This window comes from Corvus cornix, chromosome 4A, assembly GCF_000738735.6.
Source record: "Corvus cornix cornix isolate S_Up_H32 chromosome 4A, ASM73873v5, whole genome shotgun sequence".
NCBI classification, from domain to species: Eukaryota; Metazoa; Chordata; class Aves; order Passeriformes; family Corvidae; genus Corvus; species Corvus cornix.
This window is the reverse complement of record NC_047058.1, coordinates 9,383,307-9,399,682: the sequence shown is the minus strand read 5'-3', so window position 1 is coordinate 9,399,682 and position 16,376 is coordinate 9,383,307. Positions and strand designations below refer to the sequence as shown.

At 40.8% G+C, this 16,376-nt stretch overlaps 1 protein-coding gene across 3 annotated transcripts; it reads right to left on the bottom strand.

The window, feature by feature from the left end:
- On the bottom strand, positions 1 to 16,326 carry LOC104694467 (COMM domain-containing protein 5-like). Of its 3 annotated transcripts, XR_005604696.1 has the most exons (8): positions 16,187 to 16,326; positions 13,972 to 14,132; positions 12,833 to 12,861; positions 8,983 to 9,033; positions 4,812 to 4,907; positions 3,031 to 3,106; positions 2,067 to 2,249; positions 448 to 535 (listed from the first exon to the last, which is right to left on the bottom strand). XR_005604696.1 is itself a non-coding variant. In XM_039572153.1 (7 exons), the coding sequence occupies exons 1-7, from the start codon at positions 16,320 to 16,322 to the stop codon at positions 434 to 436; spliced, it is 651 nt and encodes a 216-aa protein (XP_039428087.1). In that variant the 5' UTR covers positions 16,323 to 16,326; the 3' UTR covers positions 1 to 433. The 3 variants fall into 3 exon arrangements, 2 of the variants coding, with proteins under 2 accessions (XP_039428087.1, XP_039428088.1); XM_039572153.1 differs by lacking the exon at positions 2,067 to 2,249 and having other exon boundaries at positions 1 to 535; XM_039572154.1 differs by lacking the exons at positions 2,067 to 2,249; positions 8,983 to 9,033 and having other exon boundaries at positions 1 to 535.
- Between the last annotated feature and the right edge of the window lie 50 nt (positions 16,327 to 16,376).

Sequence of the window (16,376 nt, the reverse complement as noted above, 5' to 3'; positions counted from 1 at the left end):
TAGAAGGCAGGAGTGGGTTTGTTATTTTATTTTTTATTTGAAATATTGCAGAGCTTTCTTATGATACATACACATTGATGGGGCTTCCGGTAGCACACTTTCAAAAAAAATTAGAGTTATGAATCATAATCAGAAATAAATGACTCTTACATCTATTAAGAAGTTATTTAAAAAACGTTTTGATGAATCATGCAAAAATGCTCACAAACAGTATTATACTTTTTCATAGATATATGTTTTGCTTTTCCTAAGTCTTACAGAAAGAGCTTGTGCTTTTAACACTTGAATTGAAAAAAAAAAAAAATTACAGCAGACATCATAAATGCCACATTGAAGTTCATAGAGGCAAAGTGGTGATGGTCCCCTGTTTTGGCATTCACAAAACATGCTGACGGTTTCAGATCTCTTCCATAAACTCCCAATTTAAAAGTGTTCAGTCTTGGATCTTCAGTATGCTCCTCTTCTCCAAATCATTCATTTCCTTCAGTATAAGGGCAACATTGTATCTCAGTTCTTGAAACTTTGCAACTGGCAACTGAAACAGAGTATTCAGGTTAGAAAACACAAGACATCTCAGGAACCTTGACTAGGGCATGCCTGTGGCAAGCGAACATTCCGCAGTGTAAGGCCAATCTCTCCTAAAATACTTTTTTTTTCTTTTTTTCCAGACTTAAGACAAAGGATTTGAGGTTAAAAAAATTCAGTTAATCCACGTGGAAAAGGAAAGTGGGGAAAAACAGAACACCTACATGGTACATTTTCTGTACTGCCTGATGAGAGAAAGGAAATACTCAAGGATGTAAACTGAGAGCTGCTTTGGTGATGTAGAAGTCATGGACCGGAAGGAAAGACATCTGGAAGGTCATGGAGACTACAGAATTCTCAAGCAACAAATTAAAGATACTCTGCTTGTCCAAACTTGCAAAAGAAAGGAATGGAGACTTGAGGCAAGAGACTTGACAGCAACCTCAAAAGCAAAGGGCACTGGGCACTACATGTGGAAGGCAAAAGATTTTGGGTTAATCATATAAAGCTTTTTCAGCTGTGCAGGAGACTCATGGGCTCTCCTTTACCATTTCAAGCCTGAGAAGCCAAGCGGATGGAAATCTTATCTGTGAAGGCAGACCCCCAGCCGAGTGCAGGCACAGACTGGTGACACAGACTGGTGACATCAGTGCAGTGCACAAACACGTGCTCACACAAGTGTCCAGTGCAGTCTGGCTGGTCCCATGCTGTCTGCACAGCACTGCCTAACTTACTCCTTTGACTGCACTGAAGACAGCAGTTCTTTTGGCAGAGACCCTTGTCATCCTTCTGCCCACTGTAGCACAGATACCAATTCTGTGAGAGGAATCCAACATCTGATTTGCATTTTCCACATACATCAGAAATGCATAAAAAGGCACCATGTCCTTTTCACTTTTGACATATATACAAGACTCAAAATGCTGCAATTCCCACTGCTTTTGAAAAAATCTTCAGTCAGATGTCACACTGATTAAAATACCAAATGGAGACCGAAGAATGTAACTTCTCCCTATGCTATACACATTTTAAAACTGTTCACAACAGAAATATTTTCTGGACTTACCATCTTACATAAGCCCTGTTAGTTAGCAGGACATTCTGAACGTGTTCAAATAAAGGAAAACTGAAGAGCTGAGGACTATATTTACTTGCATATTATAACCAAAACACAAAGAGCTACTAAACTGTGGTAGACCACTCATGAGATATAGAAATTCTGTTTGCAGTCACATCCTTGGCATTCAGATCCAAGCAGCAGCACCAGCAAAGAGCTGATTCTAAGAGAAGCACGTTGTCTGCTATCAGATATCTGCACTCCTGTGTGCGCTGGACAAACACATCTCCACTGCCGAATAACAAAGGGTCTTCCACAGATTCACAACAACAACAACAACAACAAAAACCCCTAAAATCAAACCAAAACAGTCAGAAACAATGGCATCAAGACCAACACTTGACATTATATGCCAGGAAATAAAGTGGCAAATCTAAACAGTGAAGAATATAAACTAGGTTTTATTCTCACAAGTGAAACTTACCCTGTTGTAAAGGGTTAACCTGAAGTCCATGGCATCATTTAAGTTCCATGGAAGTCCTCAAATACAGTGTATGGGATGCTCTGAGCTGGACTGTCAGAGGGGTAAATTTCATCTCCTGTGACGTGACACCCTCAGCAGTTTGCAATGTAGCACAGAATTTATGCCTTCCTCAACAGATGCTTTCTTGCAAAACAATTCAACATTAAAATCAGTCCACCTCTTTCAACACACAGGGCTTTGGTGCTTCTTCCAGACTACTACTAATGAGAGAACTGAAGCCAAAATCTGTACAGAGTTCAAATGTAACAATGCCTGCTGTGCATTGAATTCCTGTATGCACCACCATGTTATATATAGAACAAATAGCATTCCTTTTCAAAGGTTAAAATTATGGAAGAGTTTATGCCATCTTCTGGCAAGCCTTTAGGTACAGTGTCATAAATACCGCCACTGACTAATCCTGTAACAAGCAAAGAGGTTGTTTTTACTTTCTAGTGCCAGAACAGTTCTGAAGAAAAAGAATAAAACTACCTCTGCCACAGAAAAGAATGTCACCGTTCTCTGCCAAATGCAGGAGGTTTAGAAGTGTATCATACATTATATAAACTACCCCAGTAATTTTCCTGCCCTCAAGAGCCACCATCAGGTCTGAAGGTTACAGTTCATAACAACCCCATAACTTTTAATCAAACCAGATATTATGTAACGCTGCTTTCCAGTAATTAATGATCTTCTAATAAATTGCAGTTCAGCAGGACATGTGTAGGAACAAGGTATGAAATTATTTTGATTGGTATCACATTAAATATTTTATGTGGCTACACTGAACATGAAGGATTCCAAAGCAAACCAACCAATGGTAACACATTTTCTACAAAAGCTTTAGTATTTTAAGTAATAATTAAACTCTCTAAATAAAACTTCAAGTGGTTTCCTTACTATTTATTATGGCAATCAGACTTACTTCAAAGCGATGAGCTGTCCCATCTGAAAGCTTCATCATCATCAGAATGGATGGCTGGAGTGCACGGGCCAGTGAACTGAAATTATTTACATCATTAGTATTACAGCAGTAGACATCAGCAGTGTGATGAGTACAGCATTGCACATTAACAATTTTAGATGTTCATGGAGGCTTTACACAGAACATGAGTAATTTCAGTCACAGAGTCTAGCTAGAAACTCATGAACACAAGAGTTCTGTCCAATTTACCTCAGTATTGAGACTTAACATTTAGTTAATAGTTTAATAACTGCAAGTTTAGGAGCACTTTCATTTTTGTATAATTGGTTTACTGGAACTATGATAGGGATAAGAGCTGACCAAGTACTGCCAAAAATAATGCATAGCTCTCTTTTGCAGTTCATCATGCTGCATTAATCATTTCCATCCATTCACACGTCCAACTGCCACCTCATTTGGGGAATCAACCTCTTCCAGGCTTCATCCTAAATTCGTGTGTTATTTTATTTGATGACCCAAAGAAGGGAAATGAGTCATTCTTGTGCAGCTTCCATCAACTGATGTTGCCAAAGCCTGCTCAGGTACAGACAGGCACTACAGCCCAAAGCCCAAAGCTGCCATACCTCCCTGCAGAGGCTGTTGCTGGATGATATACAAGAAATCCCAGTGGGAAGATTAACTGAAAACAAAACTAAAAGGAAGGAAAACAAAAAAAGGGTAATGTATTGCTTCTGTGTTGCTTGGAAAACAAATCATAGGATCTACTTTCAGCTCGCAAGCACTGTGCCTGAGGATGTTTACCTGGACATTTTGCTCTCTTATCAGTACAGATTCTTTTTCTACAGAGTAATACCTGTGTGGTGCTTACAGCACAGCTCATCAGAAAGTCACCTGAACTAGTAGCTTGTGGCCATTCCAATTTTCTCTGAGGAGCCTTTTTTCTTGATTTCAGGAAGACAATCCCTGATTAGCTATGGGCCTCTCAACTCTGGCAACAAAGAGACTGCACTCTCTCCCAGATGCAGGTATTCAGACATGCAACATGAAGTCACTCATGCTAACAATTTACACTACTAACAAAGACTGGATAATCTAATTTCTTTCAGCTTGGTCTGTCTTGGTTAGAACTAGACAGAGACCAAACAGCACAGTCAACAGGTTTCTGTTTCCTTCTGGCTCTAGACAAAGATCCATCCCCCAGATGCCTCTGCTGTGGCAGATGGTAAGAAGCTGTTCACTGCAGGCACAGGCAGAATGATCTCAAAGGGTTTTACTCCTGTTTTGTGAAAGAAACTAGGAGGTAGTTCAATGACCAGTTACATAACTATGGCAGTGTAAAGGTGCTGTCCTGAAACCTCTTTGTAGAAGCAGAATACAAGAGATGGAAAATCATTTAACATGTGCAACAAATGATGGTCTGCTTGAGAAGTTGAATAGATGAATACCCTCCCCTGTTCCAGTGAAACTAAGAGCTTGCCTAGCTGCTTGAGGCTCTGTCTGACTAATTTATGCCATCATCGCTAGGACCTGTGGATTTGTATCAGCTCCATTAAGTTTTAAAATGAGAGACTCAAACTTTGAGTGAAATATTACCAGCAGTAAAGCATATATACACTAACTTCTACACTGTTCAGAAAATTCCACCTGTATCTTACTGTTTAATGCTATATGGCAATCCCTAATAGCAAGCCCCATTTTGACCCCACTAAAATTTTTAAGCAGCACAAGAAATCAGTTTAATCTTAGGTAATTCCAGGGATGTGCATGATCCTCTTTTATACCTTGTGGATATAGCTACATCCACTCTCCACTTGAAGTCCCGGATACTTGGTAGCCGACTTCTTTGTGTCAGAGCTGTGCCTTCAGAAGTGGGACGCCTAAAGAGTGAATAGGAAATAGGAGACTGGAATGTAAATTCATAAAAGAAGAAACAATCTAAAGAGAAAACAGGATTCCTCAGCACAAACCTGTCCAGAACTTGTTTCTCTCCTACATTTGTCCTCACTTAGAGAGGTCTGAACAAGTGGAGATTTTGTGGATTTAAGACAGCTGTGCTCAGATTATCCCCTTTTTCTATGCTTAACTATGGTCCATGTTGAAAAAAGAGACCAAGTGACTGTGTAATTCTAGTAAACTGATGTCACGATAAAGTTTAGTAAGTCATTGTGGTGGCTGGCATACCTATTATTTCAATTATATGCAACTGTGAGGCAAAGAAAGGCACCTGCAAATGTATCTTTACCTTCATGCAAATCCAACAGAAACAAGCAAGCAGAGATAAGACAGATGACTTAGGAAAAAAAATGCATAAGGTCACTGTCCTTCTTCAGCAAAAACCATCTAGCACTGGCAAGCAGCAATGTTTAAAACATAATATTAGTGTATTGAGTGTATTTTGAAGCACACTTAAAAAACCCCACAGCGGTTCTTGTTAATCCAACATAATTTACAAACTCTAAGTTCCTTACATAATGTTCACTGCGAACCCCAGCACAACCTTCAAGATTTTGCCTAGTCTAATGTGTAAGAAGCCAAGCACTTCATTTGTTACTCATATTGCAGGAAAAATCAGGCTGATCAAGCCCTAGTTTATTTCTGTGCAGAAATATAGTTAACAGCAATTAAACTTCAGATGGTTGACAATCTTTAAAATTTTAACAGCATCCTAAGTTCTGGATAACTAAACAAGATAAATCTGATACAAATACATAATAACCATTCGTTTTTAGATATATATGCAGAAATAATTTCAGAACAAGGTCACTGAGCTGGGCCATTCAGGAGCTGGACCTCTGGACTTTGTGTTACCTTTTTTTTTTTTTTTCTTTCCTTGCTAAGCATCCCATGTCCCTGTAAGTTATTTACGGTACATTTCAAGGCTACTCCTGTACTTCCACTAAGGGCAGGATAAGAAACATTACATCCTTTATCCATGGTGCTAGGCATAATCAAATTACAGACTTTACATCAGAAAGGAATCCTCTCTGAACAAATCAAGCACTGTAGGAATGGCAGTCTAACATCACTACTCAGACTCTTGTGTGCAAGTTAGCTGGTGCCTTTACAAACTGCCCAAGAAGATTAATGATCCGATAAGGTACACAGGACTGACAGGCTGAGATCCTCCAGTAGTCCTGTATTTTGCAAAGGTGATATAAGAATGAATTTATCTCTTTGGTGGGGGGGGGGGGGGGGTTGGGTGGTGTCAGAAGTGACACACATTCCTAATAGCGTGGTAAAGGAATGAGCAAAAAAAGTAGATCAGCTGGTTCTTACTCACTGTCAACTCCTGGATATGAAGTAGGTCATCACAGCTGGGTGCAGCCATGAGGAGCAGGAGTCTAGAACAGTCATTAGCAGGATTAAACAATAAGAACAGGCCTTTCCCTCAGTGGAGAGCTGCTGCCAGACTATTGCTTAATTTGGAGACTCCCTAAAAATAGCCACACTGCTACTGTTTCCTTAAGACATGCTAACTCCCATCAATGGAAGTCAGTCCATTCAGTGCAGCACCAGCACTCCAGGGGAATAAAGGAGTTTTAAAAACAGAAAGATGCTATACATAGCAGTGGTGGGAAAGGTCAGAAATGGTGACCTCCCAAACAGAGGGGAAGCTTCTGAATATTGTTGAAAGATGGCATTTCTGTGGTCAAACACAAAGCTTTACTTCTGGTCAGGACTACACTTCTGTACCATTCTCCCAGGAAGAGTCACAGCTTCTAAAGCTTAGTTTATGCTTCTATCAGGACCTTCCCAGCTTGGACAAGATCACAATGGGAACTGCAAGAATCCTGCAAAGATGACAGAATATGCATAGTGACCAACATGCATACAGAAATTACACAGGCTGCTAATCAAGCCATTGGTTTCTGAAAGGAATAGCAAAATGGGGCAGAAAAGACTCAACGAATCTTACATCCAAAACGTACAGACTATAATTACATTTTGTAAACACTCTGTGCCAGCAGCTGCAATATACTGTCGGCACACTGTGCAGAAGGCAGAAGTCAGAACAAGTAAAAGACCATGGATTGGGTAGAGACCATCCTAGAGACCATTCAAGCTATGGTGGAAAGGATGATACGCCTGGTGACAAGAACATCACCTGCTAAAGGATGCAACAGAAGAGCACTCGAAAATGAAAGATTAGAGAATTTGGAGCAGCAGCTGATCTAACAGTATCAAAACTAAAGACAAGTTCTGGATGATTCCCTATGCACATAACAAGATATGCCTAGCAGGCCACTGAACTGGAAGGATGAACAAACCGCTATGTGTGAAATGCTGACAAATGGCACACAGAATGTACCCTCCTGGTAGAAAGTAAAGCTACACTATTAGAAAAAAAAAAGCAGTGCATTTATTATAAACATTCAGAAAGGAAGTTAGTGTTATCCTTTCCCTTAAAAAACAGTTTTAATTTCATGTACTTATTTGATGGTGTCAATGTGGCAAGTTTTTCTTTCAGTCTACATAGCTTGATGGAACTGTGGGGACACAAATACAAATGCCAAATACTTCAGAGCTGTTGTTTAGTGAACAGAACTCCAGAAATAAGATAAGATGCCAAGAAAAGTATTAAAAATGTATTTTTCTGGACTATCTAGCTCATACTGAATTACTGAATTTTTGATCACATGCTAATGCATCTCTTACCATCACAAACATATATATTTACAACTCAATACGCATATGTATGATTCAGTGTTACATTTAGGATTGTAGAAGCAGATCTGCCTGAAAATCAAACCTGAGGTGTTCTTCACTGGTCTCAAAACACAGAGCAAGATTACACTGGATAATCACAGCTTTCAAAATGAGAAAAAGCTAAATTTTCCAGCATCGTGATTTCACAGTAGAAAACAGACAATCATGCATGCTTCAAATTACATCTAAATTTATCTTCTTTCTCTACTGCAAACAATATTTCCACTTTGCAACCATGAATTTTGCATCTTAACACCTATAATTCAAACAGAAGAGCAAAGAAAGGATGAGAAGACTGAATTTATTTTTACTCCAAGAACCTTTAGCTGTAAGCCAAGATCTTAATCAAAGAAATGAAAAATATTTTTAACTTTCGTAGCAGCACTCAGACTCTTGAGGGTAACTGAAGTACCACAACTATGATTATCAGGATTCCATGCAGAGAATCTGAAGCAGAATTGGGTTAGTGACGTTACATGCTGAGTGACCTCAAGTTTCAAGAAGGAAAATTGGAATCACAGAGTGTCCTGAAGGGGCCCACAATGATCATCAGAGTCCAACTCCTGGTCCTGCACAAGTTTTGCATATTCAAAATGTTCAAGAAATTTCTAGAGGTAGAATAGGCTAAATATGGTTGAGCAGAGAAACTTCTAGAAAAAGGGAATCTCAAGAATGGACAAAAGAGATAGGCTGTTCAAAAAGTTCTCGATTTAGAACTTCCTCTAGAGTTACTGAGAAATAAAAAGTGAATTACAGCAGGCAGAGCACTTGATATCTCATATGTGTTGTCATCAAGTCACCCAGTGAGAATTCCCAACTGAAATGTACATTAAGACTTGATGAAATGCTATCTGAGAAAGCTGCCATGAACCAGAGCACGTAAAGGACTGACATAGCCTGCCTCTCAACAAAGCAAGTCTTTCACTTTTGCTCTAATTTGCAATGATAATGATGGCAAAAATGAGTAATTCCACACTGCATCTTTCATCTGTAGGTATTGATCCACCTCACAGTCTATAGAACATTATAAATACTGATGAACACAGAAAAACTGAAAATTGGCAAGAAAGCTACTTAATGCATGTACTGCCATGCATGATGGACATCATACTGTGCTGAATCAAGATAATGGGATAAGTCTTCTTCTCATTAATTTGGAAAATATTGCTGTTCCTTCAATACACCAAGGATTTGTGTCAGCAGACCTCTGTGCAGCCCTGCTATCTGCACAATGAAGACACTAACCTGTTACCAAAGACTACACTAGAAAAGTCCACAACGAAATCTTCTGGTATTCTGAAAGAGAAGAGCAAGACAAAACAATTAGGTTTCTTTGTAACCACAGTTATATGGCCTTATCTGAAAAAACCTTAAATCTATTACAGGACACAAAAGATGTGTCAACATTTTCCATCTTCCATTGCTTAAAATTGCCAGCTCTTATGCAAGCACTTCAGTATTGATTCAGTCAGTGCTCTCAAAAGGACGACCTATGTTTATATATCAGGAATCCTAAAAACTGTATTACATCATCCTGTCCTACCTCGTATTGGCAACAGTATATTTCAAAAGAACCCAGTATTTGCTTAACTCCTCTTAGTAAAGTCAAGAAAAATTTTACTGATGGCTCTGATATGTGTAGAATGTAGGCCAGCAATGCATGCCTTCAAAAATCCCAAACTTACACGTTTCATTTCACTTTCACCTCAAGTGTATTGAAGACAGAAGGAATTGCCCCCTCAAAATTCAGAGGCCCTTGTAGCCAAGACTACTTACAAAAGGAGCATACATGGGGACTGGTTGAATAGACTAACATACTCCATCCACCCTTACACCTCTCCACTCCTTCACCATTCCTCTGACACTGCTGTTGCCTTACAAACAAGCTGCTGCTGATTTTCAGTTCAATAGATCAGGCTGTGAATTGCAAAGACCACAGAACAAACACTATCCATTCAGCTGCCTTTGCCACAGGGACAGTAACCTCCTACAGAGAGGCAGGTTGGACAAGTGGGAGAAGTCACTACTGCTGCTGCCACAGTTAAATCCAGCACTCACCATGAATCAGTGCCCACAGACATCACTCACCAGTGGCTTGAGACACACAGCAGTGTATCGAAGAAAAATCAAAGCAAACACGGAAGTTATCTGTCCTAAAGAGCTTACAGTGTCTAACGACCAGAGAAAAAACAACTCATCAACTCACACAGTGGGAAGATGAAACAGCAGTTACTTCAGCTTGAATTCATAAAGGAAGAAACGGGATTAAACCACATTTTTAAATGGTGCTTGGATAAAAAGGAATGAATTTTAGCAAGCACTAGAACAGTGCTTTTTTGGCTGTAAGAGTCTGTCTTTCAGAAGAGACAAGACTATTTCTGCAAACATTACTTATACTTTCCATGCAAGTGTATCATTTAACCCATCTGACGCTGACTGGATATCCTGTCTATGTAGTGGAATAGCTGGAGAGAGGGGGCTGTAATATGATTATGATGATATCTATCACAATACTTGCTTGACCCAAGAGCAAGTGTTACTAAAACAGAAGCATTAACACTACCTTTGAGTTTGCCATATTTTTGCAGTGCAGTCAACAACCTTGCTGAAAATTCTGTTCCTGGCTCAAGCAGCACACATGAGGCCAGTCACACACGACACAGATGATAGAATATGGCACAGTTCAGCCTGAACTACAGATGGCAATCACTTTTCAATAGAACATTCTGAGGAAGGGACTCAAAGCGCAAGAAATGTGTGATGATGTCTCAATCCCATGTTATTGGCCTGAGTCATAAGGTTATTTAATAACCTGTGAGGGGAGGGAAAAAAAAAGCACCCACAAGTTAGTGTGAATTTATTCCCACTGGCTCAGCCACTCAGGCTAAGAAATAGGGAACTGCAACTCTTTTAAACCAGTAATATTGATCTATCTAATCAGAAGGGGGCATGTATTCCAGCCTCTCTCTTCATCAAAACTAGAAGCCAAGATCAGGTACCTCACCAGAAAATTGAGAATTACAAGATATTACATGGGCAGAACTAGCTCAAGCTTCAGATTCACTGAAAGAAACAAAACAGAATGCAAGAATTGAAAAAAAAAAAAGATTACATGGCACAGAGCTCAAGCTTTTTAAAAGAAGACAGAAAAAAAAGAGGGATATAGGACCTTTTTTTGCCTTAAAAGGCAAAACATCTGCTCAAACACTGGATGCCAATAATGCCAAGACACCACTGTTCAACCAATGTCATGCTCTTCATGCAGTTGATCACAGGATGGCCACTCCAGCAGTGTGTCTGAATGTAATTAGTAAGTGCTTTGAAAACAAGCAAGCATTTAATCTCCAAACTCAAGCCCATTGGGAAACGTAGGAAATGACATTTCCCAGAGGAACTGAAGATGCTAAAGGTGCTACCGAATTTCTAAGTATCACAGCTTGAGAGTAGAATAAGCTATTTAGTCTTCTAAAAGTTTAGCCACAAGGTGAAGAGAGATACTCACAGGAAGTAAGACTGTCAGAGATGGAAGTTAGGAAGAGTCCCAATACTGTGAGAATACGGGGAGCATAGCAGCAATTAGCAGCACACAAAACACTCAAGTCTGCAAGCAACACAAATGCAGTTACCTAACTACTGCTGCTGTCACCCATTGCAGGACAATAAAATAAAAAGATTTATCAAGACATAAAAGATATAAAAAAAGATCATCCAGACTGAAAAGTGTCTGAGTAAAATGTATGAATAAACCATTAAGTGAGAAAAAAAACCCCAAACACAACTACAAAAGCGTAAGTCATTAAAGTGTGGTCAAATGACAAGGACAGGGACCTGGGTGTCTCCACTTCTAGACACAGCCAGCCCGGACAGTGACCTCTGACACTCCTATACCAACTTTCTCCACTGCTTGGAAGAGGAATATTCACCCAGCCCCAGAGAACTTGGCATGGAGCTTTTAGTATTCTTTGTTATTCTGTAATCAAAGTTGGCACATTCTGTGTGCATCTCAAAAAACACCAGCTCCCACTGGGTGAAAAGCAATTAATCAGTTTCTTACTGACCTACTTTAACCTGGGTGTGAACTCCATGACATGCCACAGGCGGCAGCTTGCACTTGAGCTCCCAAGACAAAAGGCAGGCCTAACTCCAGCACTGAGCTGCAGACAAAACTGTATCAACTTGCAAGGAAACTTTCACGTTGGCTCAAATGACACCTTTCACTGATTACACCTCGATTACATGTCTAAATCTGCAGTTTTAGTTTGCCTGAAGTTGCTCATAAAGTAAATTATGCTTATGACTTGACTGCTTATGAGAAGAAAGCCAATGTACAGGTAAACAGACAAATAAGGATGAAAAATGATGGCATTAGAAACACACCTCTTTCTCCTAGGTAGCAATCAGAATGTTAAAGAAATGTGCGGAAACAGTGTTTTAAAATAATTAAATTGGTGCAAAGGTTTCTCCACAGAAGAAAACATCTACTGCCGTTATTCTCTCATTGCTACTGAATAGAGAAATAAGGCAAAACCTATAAACATTATTAGCATCTGATATCTAGCTTTTAGGATATGATCCCTTCAGAGATACTCATGGAAGACTGACATAAATTTTGGCAAAGGCTGTAACAAAGGTCATGATTTCTTGGGAAATGGGCAGGAGAAATCAGAGCGGAACACGGTGGTAGAGTTTCATGAGTGTTATATCATTGACCTTTCAAAGAAGGAAAGAAGTAGGGCAGTTCTTAGCTTCTGAAATGCTACCACTGTCTTACCAAACACCTCAAAAAATATTGCAGGGCAAGGTGGGGATGGTAGAGAGAAGGTCACTCATATTTGCATAACCTACATTACAGACTAAATTAGACCATTCTCCCCAGCATGTGAAATAAACTACTCATGCTCAGTTCTAAATCAAGTCTTACACAACACCTGTTTTTTTCCTCTGGCTTTACGTGACGTTTGGCAACAGATGCGTTATGTGGTATTTACAGGTAATTTTTTGTACACAACTTTTTTTGTGTAAAAAAGTTAATTTGGGGAAGCAGTTACATAAAAGCCATGAGAAAACAAACATTAAAATGTGTAAACGGGCATACCCAAGCTCCTTCAGGTCTTCCTTAAAAACCTAAAAAGAGAAGGAAGATGAAAGTTTACATGATATAGCCTTAAATGATCATTTTTTACCTTCTGAATCTATACTGGTTACTTATTTGGTATCTCTCCCCAAAAATTTTAGTCTCAAGTGCCAGTAGTTTTGAAATGACTGGTGATATATTGAAAAGAATTTTCAGAAGTGCTCAATCAAATTGTGATTTAAAGACCTAAATACCTTGGAAGCCTTTATTTTTCAAAACATCTCTGCCACTTCTTTTATGCAGCTATTCAGAAAAATTTTTCTTTTAGAGTAACTATGTGCCCTTATTCTCAGATACGTTTTGCAGTTACTTGTTTAAACTATGACAACAAAAAGGAAATGGCAAAAGATAAGGTCTGAATATCAAAGGCATACTTCAACTATGTTTCCTGCAATATGGGAGCTTCCCCAATATGCCTGGGTAAATATGAAGCTGTATCTTAAACAAGAGCTACTGGAATCCCAAAAGTGCTTCACTCACATAAAAATAAAATGAGAAAAGAAAAAAAGTAAGGTAAAGGAACATGAAAAATTAAGAAAATAGCCATGAATAGGGGATAGAGATTGGGAACATGGCAGGTGTGTATATATTCACACCAAACATCTACAGCATAAGCAGAAATTGCACTTTCTTCCAAATTCCACTATATTGTTCTGGCCATAAGACCTTCCTTCCTCTATGGTGGAAATATGAACAAAGGGAGGCAAACAAATATGAGAAATTACAAGCGTGGACAAAAATGAGTGGTATGTGTGAACACCCAGAATGAGTGTTGATGCCTACGAAATAACATTTTGCTATGATTTCTTTGGCGGCTTTAATTTATGAGTGAAAACAAACACGCACAGTAAACATGTTGAAGCAGAAATAGATACAGGAATCATTTTCCTAAAGCTTAAATATTTTTTCAAAAAGCTCACTCTAAGTCTTCCCAACAAGTGAAATAATAAATTCCAGATTTTTAAGTTTCTTCCAACAACCTTAACTTGGAGTACCATTTTTTTGTGCAGCTTCCCACCCTGGCAAATGAGATTTAGATGGTGACTTGTGTCTGACACAGCTTTTACTTTATCAGGGTTCCAAATACTCCCAGAACTTACTTCTTGTTTGAAAGTTGATAAGGGGAGTCTCAATGCTTCTCGGAGGAGGGTGTACATGCCAGAAATAAGGAAAGCAAGTTGCTCTTCTGAGAGATTAGCACTTTCTGCAATCAGCTTGACAGATTCCTTGCAGTCTTTTCCTTCCAGTGCATTAACAGTGACTGTGAATAAGAAAGCAAAGCAAGATCCTTAATTTACTCAACTGTGTAGCTCTTGATTTTGATGGTCAAAGGTGCCTCGAGAAAATTCTCACCACAGGGAGAAGCCTCACAGACAAAAATGAAATCAATCATTGAGACAGTTTAGCAGAGCCTGCAATAACACTGGCTGGATAACCCTCAGATAATGTTATATGCAGTTTTTACATCATGGACTGAGCAGGCATATGAACCTGCATCTCATTTTTTACATTAGTCATTGTTTAGCAATAGAGTAACAGCAACAGCCTCAAAAAATGAACTTGGTGCAAGTGCATGAGTGTTGAAATCCATCACATCTTCAAAGATTACAAAACCTTCAGAGGAAAAACTGCTGCCCTGCAAACTGTGAGTCACAGGCCAGCAAGAGCAGACAGTGACGGGAGACTTGTGCCAGCTCTGCATAACCTGGAGGAAGGCTGTGTCCACCCACTCCAGGGGGATCTGCACTGGGGTCACTACCCTGGCTCCAGGCAGTTTGAAGGACTGTGTGCCCCCACTATGGTAGGAAGCATTTATTGCACACCCAAAAGCAGGTGGTAATTTACATCAAAGTTGAACCCAGACAGTCAGGCTTCCTGGCACTGATAAAGCTTTTCAGTCTCTGCATCCCTGCACTAGGACAGCAATTATGTATTTAATGTGTATTTACTTCTGTCCAAAATGCCTCTGCCTATACACAGCTTTATTATTTCAAGTATTACAAGGAACCCCGGAATACATTGCTCTGTTTCTGCTACTGTGCAGCAACACTTTTAGAGACAAAGCAGCTACCAGATGTTTTGAGTCCTTCAAACCAAAAAGAAAATCCCTGAACAGGATGTTAGCTGAGAGAACATGTCAGGGTCACACCATGCTGGGCAGCAGCTACCCTCCTCTCAGCTGATCACCAGCAAGCTGTGCTTTCGCTCTGCTAATCAACCCTTCCATTATTCCATTATTGTTTTACATACACAGTTGAGTAAATTAGGGTAACTCTTGATTTTGATGGTCAAAGGTGCCTCGAGAAAATTCTCACCACAGGGAGAAGCCTCACAGATAAAAATGAAATAAATCATTGTCAATCTTTCACCCTCAACCTCAGTAGGACACCTGCAGCTTGCGGTTGCTGCATTGTCTCCTGCACGTAATGCAGATGCCCACGGGGTCTCTGACTGCCACACACAACCTGACAGTGACTGGGCTGCTTGCTCTGGGACAGAGGGATGAGACAGGAATGACTTTAACAGCACTCAGCTGAGTTCGGGGGCCACCCACAGCTGCAGAACTCCGTTCCTCATTATCACAGATTTCACAGAATTGTAGAATACAACGAAGCAAGCCCCTCATTTTATTTAAAGCTCAGCTCTAGCTTCCTGTCGGGAAAGGCAATGGGAAGTGTCCCAAGAAGCTGTGGCCTTTCAGCTGCAGCCCCTCAGCTGTCACAGAATGTTCTGAGTTGTAATGGACCAAGAAGGATCATCGAGTCCAACTCAGCCCTGCACAGGACACCCCAAGAATCCCACCATGTGCCTGAGAGCATTGTCCCAACACTCCTTGAATTCTGTCAGGCTGGTCCTGCGACCACTTTCCTGGGGAGCCTGTTCCAGCGCCCAATCACCCTCTAGGGGAAGAATCTTTTCCCGATACCTAACCTGAAGTGCCCTGACACAGCATTATGCTGTTCTCTCGTGTCCTGTCACTAGTCACCAGAGAGGACATCAGTGTCTGTCTCTCCGCAGCCTCTCGTGAGGAAGTTCTAGCCAGCTATGAGGTCTCCCTTCAGTCTCCTCTTCTCCAGGCTGAACAGACCAAGTGACCTCAGTCCATATGGCTTCCTTTCTAGGCCTTACACCACATTCATTGCTCTCCTTTGGAAGTTCTCCAGTAGTTGTCGTTGCCTTCCCGTTAGGATCCACGGCTTCCTGAACGCGGCCCCTGCCCATGGGCTCTGGCTGGGAACCCCCCGCGTCCCTGTGTGGAGGTAGCGGGGCCCTTCCGCGCCGGGACGGCGCCTCGCGGCCCCGCACGGTCCCTACCTTTGAGGAGTCGCCGGAAGGTCTCCTTGCCCACGTCCTGCACACCCCGGGCCATGGCGTCCACCTCGGCCGGCACGCGCGGGCCCAGGAACCCGCCGCCGCCCTCGCCCAGCCCGTGTGCCGCCCCGGCCGCCATGGCCGCGCCGCCCGCCCGCCGCGCGCCCTCCCCGCGGCAGGGGGCGCTGTGGGG

What these genes read in the sequence shown, in the direction of transcription:
- LOC104694467 (XM_039572153.1), bottom strand. Translation starts at nt 16,322, where the DNA reads ATGGCGGCCGGGGCGGCACACGGGCTGGGCGAGGGCGGCGGCGGGTTC. An exon ending in CTTCCGGCGACTCCTCAAAG is followed by an intron (nt 14,133 to 16,186) that starts GTAGGGACCGTG and finishes TCTTATTCACAG; the next exon opens with TCACTGTTAATGCACTGGAA. An exon ending in GATGTAGCTATATCCACAAG is followed by an intron (nt 3,107 to 4,811) that starts GTATAAAAGAGG and finishes AAATAATTTCAG; the next exon opens with TTCACTGGCCCGTGCACTCC.